This window comes from Nannospalax galili, unplaced genomic scaffold, assembly GCF_000622305.1.
Source record: "Nannospalax galili isolate Female #2095 unplaced genomic scaffold, S.galili_v1.0 scaffold732, whole genome shotgun sequence".
NCBI classification, from domain to species: domain Eukaryota; kingdom Metazoa; phylum Chordata; class Mammalia; order Rodentia; family Spalacidae; genus Nannospalax; species Nannospalax galili.
In genome coordinates, this window is record NW_008330574.1 from 144,797 (window position 1) to 153,384 (window position 8,588).

Below are 8,588 nucleotides of genomic sequence, written 5' to 3' on the forward strand. Positions count from 1 at the left end.
GTCTTTTAAAAAAATATGCGTCTCGTTAAAATACCTTTGCAAGCCAGATGTGATGGTACATGCTGTAATCCCTGAATTTCAGAGGCAGAGGATGGAGGATTAGTAGTTCAAGGACATCCTCAGCTACATAGTAAGGTTGAGGCCAAGCTGGGCTACCTGAGAGCCTGCATCAAACAACAGCAGCAGTAAAATAAATGCACAAAGCACTTTGGAAAGTACATTAACTGAAAGGTTCCCAGTGGGGTTTAATATGTAACTCATTGAAAGAACATTGTAGAGGATGATTCTGAAGAATTATGTTCTGATTCATGCTTCCTCCCCTCCTCCCTTTTGTTTTGCTGTGCTGGGGATCAAATCTAGAGCCTTGGGGCTGGAGAGATGGGTCAGCGGTTAAGAACACTTGTTGTTCTTGCAGAAGACCCAGGTTTGAATCCCAGCACCCCCATGGCAGCTAACAACTGTCTGTAACTCTAGTCCTAGGGGATCTGACAGTCTCTTCTGTCCTCCGCGGGCATTGCACAACATGGGTGCACTTACCTACATGTAGGCAGTACACACATACACATTTTAAAAAAAAAAATCTAGAGCCTTGTACGTGCTAGATAAACTTTACCACTGAGCTGCATCCCCATCTTGCAGAGGATCCAGGTTTGGTTCCCAGCACCCATGTGATAGCTCATAGTCATCTATAACTCCAGTTCTAGGGATCCTACACCCTCTCTGGCCTCCATGGGTACTGTACACACAGTGCAGTTACATATAGTATGTAGGCAAAACACACAAAAAAAGCATAGTTGTTTAGGAGAGTATTATTTCACTTTATTCTATAACAAGGTATAAAAAACTTGGCTTTACTAAATGATTTATTTCTCTGAATACCAGATTCCCAAATATTCCGTATAATTCTGTACCCAGAGCAAGGTAACTGAAGGATTAAGTTAAGTCACTAACAATTAAAAATCCTTCAGAAATTCGCACATTCTAAAAAGAACAAGAAAAGAAGAAAACAAAAATCCAGATGCAGTGGCACATTGTTGAACTTGGGGGGTAGCAGCAGGAAGATCAGTTCAAGGCCAGCCTGGGCTACATGAGACCCTGTCTCATTTCAAAAAAAAAAAATCACAAAAGGAAGAAAGTGTGCACAGTTGCTTATGGTTTTAGTTAACCAAAATTTTTGTAATTTTAGTTACAAAAAAATATAGCCTATAACTTTCTAGAAAGCTGAAATAGGTTTCCAAAAGTATAGATTGGAATTTTACAATTAGTAATGTTATATGTATAGGAGTTTATGTGTACGTGTATGGGCATATCTTATTTTAAACCTTTAAATTTTATTTTTGAGTGTGTATATGTGCATGGGTATTCATGCATGCTCTGGCATATGTGTAGATGTCAGAGGACAACTTTCAGGAGTTGATTCTCTCCTTTCACCATGTGGGTTCCAATAATCAAGCTCAGCATCAGGTTTGGTGGTAAGTGCTTTTACAGGCTGAGCCATCTTATTGGCCCTTATTTTGTTTTTTTGAGACAGTATTGCTGTCCAAGGCCCAAACTGGCCTTGAACTTATTACAGTTGTCTTATGTCAGCCTTCTGAATGTTAGGATTATAGTTGGTTTGAGTCACCTCACTGAGCTTATTAGTTTTATAAATTTATTTTTGCTGTGCTGTGGATAAACCCAAACCTGTGCATACTAGGCAAATGCTCTACTAATGAACTACACTATCATCCCTGTAATAGTATTCAGTTAAATACTGCATTTAATCATGTAAGCTCATTTACAACTTTATTCAAGATAGCAGAATGCCAGTATACTAGATGGTATTACATATTACATACTTGCCTTTATTGTTGATAGTATTTTTTTTTGTTTGTTTTTTTTTGTTTTTGTTTTTTTTGAGACAAGGTCTCCCTGTAGCCCCAGCTGTCCTGGAACTCACTTTGTAGACCAGGCTGGCCTTGAACTCACAGAGATGCGCCTGCCTCTTGCCTCTCGAGTGCTGGGATTAAAGGTGTGAGCCACTACGCCCAGCTAATAGTATTTTAAAATATTTTATTTATTATTTTTATGTGTATGTGAGTATGTGTATTACCTGCATGTAGGTAAGTGCACCCATGTTGTGCAATGCCTGTGGAAGACAGAAGAGGCTGTCGGATCCCCTGGAACTGGAGTTACAGACAGTTGTTAGCTGCCATGTGGGAGCTGGGATTCGAACCCGGGTCTTCTGCAAGACCAGCTGGTGTTCTTAACTGCTGAGCCACATCTGCAGCCCCATTGATAGTATATTTATCTCATGCTTAGTACCAAGAAAAGGTATCCAATCGTAAGATCTGTATTTGCTAAATAGACCTGAGTATAGTAGCAGATACTAATATTTTAACAGGTAAGCATTGGGATTATATGGTAACATTTTTATGTGTATGTATATTGTGTGTTTTTCAGTCAGCTACAAGGCTCCGTGAAATGATAAAGAAGAGACAGCCTACTGAATCCAAGAGGTAAAAGATATGGTTAACATTGGCTAGACCATGATATTTTCCTGAAGTTTTAAAATCTGAGACAGTGTTTCAGGTTGGCCTCAAACTCCTGAAGAGCTGGGATTATAGCCACTATACCTGGCTTCCAATTTTTTTTTTTTTTTTTTTTGGTCTTTTTTGAGACAGGGTTTCCCTGTAGCCCCAGCTGTCCTGGAACTTGCTATGTAGACCAGGCTGGCCTTGATCTCACAGAGATCTTCCTGCCTCTGCCTCCCGAGTGCTGGGATTAAAGGCATGAGCCACCATGCCTGGCCCAGCAAGGGTTCTTTATTTATTATTTATTTATTCGTGGTGTTAAAAATTGATCCCAGTGACTGGAGAGAATGCTCAGAGGTTAAGAGCTCTGACTGCTCTTGCAGAGGACCAGAGTTTGATTCCCAGCTTCTACCATTTGTAACTTTAGTTCCAGGGGAATGTGACACCCTCTTCTGACCTCTGCGGGTATTGCATGACACAGATGCACTTAAGCACATGCAGTCTCAAACACATAAAATAAAAATAATAAGCCAAGGCTGGGTGTGGTGGCGCATGCCTTTAATCCCAGCACTTGGGAGGCAGAGGCAGGTGGATCTCTGTGAGTTCAAGGCCAGCCTGGTCTACACAGCGAATCCAGGCCAGCTGCGGCTACAGGGAGACCCTGCCTCAAAAAGAAACAAAAATAAAAAAAATAAAACATTGAAAAAAAGAAATTGATGCCAAACCTTGAGCACATTAGGTTAACACTGTACCACTGAACTGTATCCAAAGCAGATTTAACCTTTTAAAAAGAATTATTTGAGCCAGTTGTGGTGGCACATGCCTTTAATCTCAGTACTTGGGAGGTAGAGGCAGGTGGATCTCTGTGAGTTCAAGGCCAGCCTGGTCTACATAGTGAGTTCCAGGACAGCTGGAGCTGTAGAGAGGCCCTGTCTCAAAAAGTCCAAAAAAAAAAAGAATTGTTCATTGTATATATAAAAGCGGTACATATATTTGTGCAGTTGAAAACTGTAGTAATAATGATTTTCCTTCCTTGGTGTCCTAAGTTCTGGAATTAACAGGGTTGTACCACCTTGCCCCCTAGTTTATTAATGCGTTCACCGGCCAGTTGAGTTACCAATTGAAGAGTGCTTTTCTGAGCACTTTTTTTGTGCATGGTTGCTAGGGTTGAAACCAGGAACTTCACACATGATAAACAAGTGTTTTACCATTGAGCTATGTTCCAGCCTGTGCTCTGAACACATTCCTAGATGGTATCGCCTTAATTTTGCTAAGTACATTTTATTGTTTTTTGAGAATAACATGAATTTTTTCTTTCTCTACTCTTTAGAAAGAGGCCTAGGAAGAAAGAAAATGAGATTGGATGTCGAAGGTCCATGCGGTTGCTGAAAGTAGATCCTTTAGGAGTTTCGTTACCAGAAATTCCAGCACAGCTGGCATTAATAGAAGAGGAAAAGGTAGGAAAAAGTACAATACATTAGCTTAGTAAAGTATCGGAAACTATTTATTTATTTTTTAGTCTTTTTGAGACAGGGTCTCCCTGTAGCCCCAGCTGGTCTAGAACTCACTTGTGTAGACCAGGCCAGCCTTGAAATCACAGAGATCTGCCTGCGTCTGCCTCTGCAGTGCTGGGACTAAAGGTGTGTACCACCATGCCCAGCTAGACCAATGGTCCTTATATTTTACTTCAATTTTATTAATTTAATATTTGGATGTTGTTTGACTTAAGATTTCAAAGTTGTAAAGACTGGATTATATTCTGTATTACTGCAGGAAATGAAACTGGGATTGTGGGTGAATTATTTACCCTTTCTAAATTTAAGTTTCCCCATTTAAAAAATAGTGTGGTGGCACACACCTTTAATCCCAGGCAGATTTCTGTGAGATTGAGGCCAGCCTGGTCTTCATAGGGAGTTCCAGGCAAGCTGGGGCTACAGGGAGACCTGTCTCAAAGACAAAACAAAAAAGTCCAAACAAAAACAAAAGAAAAACCAGAAAATAGTGTGGGTGGCTCATGTGTATTATCTCAGAACTTAGGAGGCTGAGGTAGAAGGACAGCTGGACTATAGTTTCAGACTAGCCTGGACTAGAGAGTAAGACCCTGGCTGTGTTTAAAAAAAAAAAAAGAAGGCTGGAGAGAAGGCTCAGTTGGTTATATTAGTGTATTAGTCACTTTTCTGTTGCTGTGATACAAACACTGACCCAAGTAATTTATAGAAGGAAGAGTTTATTTGAGCTTATGGTTCCAGGGGAATTACAGTCCATCATGGCAGGGAGGCATGGTGGCTGGAGGTGGCTGGAGCAGGAGCAGTAGAATTGAAGCTCTCATATCATCACACAGGCACAGGAAGCAAGAGGGTGACTGGAGATCTGGCAAGGCTTAAGAACTCTCTAAGCCCACCCCCAGTGATGTGCTTCCTCCAGGATAGCCACACCTTCTAAAACCTCCCAAAACAGCACCACCATGTGGGGACAAAATGTCCAAATACCTGGAGCCTATGGGGGACATTCTTATTCAAACTATCACAGTGGTTAAGAGTACTGACTGCTCTTGCAGAGGACCTGGGTTTGATTCCCAGCACCCACATGGCAGTTAACAACCATCCATGTCTGTCTTCTGTCCTCCATGGGCATTGCACAACACAGGTGTACTTACACACATGTAAGCAATATACTCATACACATAAAAATAAAATAATAAAGAAAAGGGAAAACCATTTAGTTTTGAGGATGAAATTAAATAGAATTTATAAAGTTCTTTATAGTATATGAAGGGTTTAGTAAGTAATTGATAAGTGGTAGCTGTAATAATGTATAATAAATGATAAGCTGATGTGGATGTGCCAGAGAGAGATGGCTCAGTGGGTAAAGTCCTTGCCACACAAATGTTAGGACCTGAGTTCAAATCCCCAGAACCACATGACTGACTAGTGCCAGTGCTTCTGTAATGAGGTGGGAGGCACAGAACCCCAGGAAGCTGATAGGCCAGCTAGCCTGGTATGCAGCAGCAAACAGTAAAGAAGCCTCACTTCAGAATAAGGTTGAAGGTGGGGATTAGCACCAGAGGCTGTCCTCTGACTGCTACACGAGAGTTGTGACTTTCCTGCACCCACACTCACATACATGAACACATGTTACATACCCACATGCGTCACTCATACAGTGATGAGGCTCCCTCCCTGTAGTTTATTTTTGAGACAGGGTCTCATAACCCAGGCTGGTTTTAAACTTCCTATGAAGCTAAGGATGTAAGACCGTAAGACCCTATTCCTCCTGCCTCAGTCTCCCAGGTGTTGAGATTACATGCATGAGCCATCAAGTCAGTCTTGTAGTTTAATTTAAAATACCTTGTAATTTTTATGTGTATGAGTGTATTGCCTGCATGTGTGTAAGTGCACCGATGTTGTGCAGTGCCTGCAGAGTCAGAAGAGGGTGTTGGATTCCCCAGAACTGGAGTTATGTATGGTTGTTGGCTACCAGGTGCCAGGAATTGAACCTGGGTCCTCTGTAAGAGCAGCCAGTGCTCTTAACCACTGAGCCATCTCTCCAACCCCTGTAGTTAATTTTAAAGTGAGAAGGAAAAGTTTTTTTAAAACTTTATTTATTTTTATTTTATATGTATGAGTGTATTGCTTGCATGTTTTGTCTTGTTTTTTTTGAGACAGGTCTCCCTGTAGCCCCAGCTGGCCTGGATTCGCTAGGGAGACCAGGCTGGCCTTGAACTCACAGAGATCCACCTGCCTCTGCCTCCTGAGTGCTGAGATTAAAGGTATGTGCCACCACGCCAGGCCTGTATTGCTTGCATGTGTGCAGTGCCCACAGCATCAGAAGAGGATGTCAGATCCCCTGGAGCTGGAGTTAGAGATGGTTGTTAGCTATTATGTGGGCTGGGAATTTAACCTTCATCCTCTGCAAGAGCAGCCAGTGCTCTTAACTGCTCAGCCATTACTCTAGCCTCAGGAATAGGAAAAGTTTTATACATCACATTTATTCTCTTAAAGATTCTAAAATGCTTTTTATTCATGAGCACCTATTTCTAGTTTATATCTAAGTGCTTAATTATAAGTTGGAAGATAGTACTGTTTTGCTTGGTGCTTTGGGAACTAATTACCAATCAGGGTGTTATGGAAGTTAAATAGCTTCTAAAAGGTTTTGGAATCTTCTTTTCTCAACCTCTCAAGTGCTGAGATTATAGGTATTTGCCACCATATCCAGCTTTTCTGGTTCTTTGAACTTCGAAGCCTAGTATGAAATATGTTTTGCATTGCAACTCATCGCACAGACATTCTGAAACAATTTTTTGAAATAAGGTACCTCATTTTATTAATATATATTTTAACTGACATAACTATCATATATTTATAGGATACATTGTGGCTTGTTTTTTAATGTTTAAAATTACATTTTATTTTGTGTGGGGGGGCGGGTATGTGAGGGTACATACCACAACATGTATGTAACCAGAGGAAAACTTGGAGTTGGTTCTCTTGTTCTACCATGTGAGTCCTGGGGCTTGACACTCACACATATAAAGAGCTCAGATCGGACTGGGTGTGGTGGTGTATGCCTTTAATCCCAGCACTTGGGAGGCAGAGGCAGGTGGATCTTTGTGAAGCCAGCCTGGTCTACATAGTGAGTTCCAGGACAGTTGGGACTACAGGGAGACTCTGTCTCAAAAAGACAAAAAAAAAAACAAAAAACAAAACAAAAAAAACCTCAGATCTTCAGGCTTGGTGGCAAGCCCCTTTACTCAGTGAGCAATCTCACTGGCACCACTGTACCATTTTATTGTTTTTGAAACAGTCTCACTATGTAGCCCTGGCTGGTCTGTAATTCATTGTGTAGACCAGGATGGCCTTGAACTCACAGAAATCCTCCTGTCTCTGCCTCCCTAGTACTGGGATTAAAGGTATGCATCACCATACTTGACCCGTAGGTGCATGTGCTGTGGTTATCAGATTAAGGAATTGCGTTGTGCATCACTTTAGACAGATACCATTTCTTTGTATCGAGGACCCTGAAAACCTTTAAACTGGAGAGATTGGCTCAGTGGTAGGATATTTGCCTTTCGTGTAGCTCTTATGCAAAGGCCCTGGGTTTGATTCCATTACCCAGCTTACTACCACAACAAAAACCTTCCTTATCAGTCCTATCCCAGACCCTTGGGAGGCTGAAGAAGGAAGATCACTTGAGTCCACAAATTCAAGACTAGCCAGGACAACCTAGTGAAATCCCTATTTCAGGAAAAAAAAAAATCCAAATAACCTTCCTATCCATTATCTATTATATTTTGAAATCTTTAGTTGCCAACTATAATTCTCCTACTGTGGCATAAAATGTCAGAAAGTATTCCTTTGACCAGATGCGATGGCATATGCCTGTAATCCCACATAATTGGGAGGCTGAGACAGGAGGTTTGAAAGTTTGAGGCCTATCTGGGCTACATAGCAAGTTCAAGCCTAGCTTGAGCAACTTAGTGGGACTCTGTCTGTAACTAAAATCAATGGAGGGTGCGTAGGCTAAGGCTTAATGGTATATTACTTGCCTAGCAGATGTCAGGCCCCTGGGTTCCATCTGTAGCAGTGGGAAAAAAATTATTTTGTGTGTGCTTGAATGTATGTGTATGTGTGTTGCTGTTAGAGGACAACTTGGTTCTCTCCTTCCACAATGTATGTTTTGGGGATTAAACTTGAGCCATCAGACTTGGTGGCAAGGTACTTTACCTGCTGAACCATCTCACTGGCCCCTGTTTTTTCTCAGTTGCAGGTATACCTCTTAATGATCTTCTGTTTCTTTGGTCACACTCTTCTCGGGCTCTGTAACCTTTATTCTAGGCTCTGTAATCTTTAGTCTGTTTGATGCCAACTTTAGATTGCACATGTAAGAACATGCAGTTTTGTTTTACTGCACCTGATTCAGTTCACTTAGCATAATAGCCTGCAGTTTTATCCACATTGCTTCAGAGGACAGGATTCTGTCTTGGTTTTTTTTTTTTTTTTTTTTTTTTTTTTTTTTTTTTTTAAAAAAAAAAAAAAAAGAGGACGATAAATCTTTCACTGTGATATATCAAAATAA

General features: G+C 41.0%; 1 protein-coding gene across 2 annotated transcripts in view; it reads left to right on the forward strand.

The window, feature by feature from the left end:
• The window catches only part of Wdr76 (WD repeat domain 76), a 41,115-nt gene that overhangs the window by 11,459 nt on the left and 21,068 nt on the right, over positions 1–8,588 (forward strand). For both annotated transcript variants that reach the window (XM_008849054.3, XM_029554033.1), the window contains exons 4-5: positions 2,443–2,498; positions 3,844–3,970. In XM_008849054.3, coding sequence (XP_008847276.1) covers positions 2,443–2,498; positions 3,844–3,970 — 183 coding nt within the window. The remainder of the gene's footprint in view (positions 1–2,442; positions 2,499–3,843; positions 3,971–8,588) is intronic.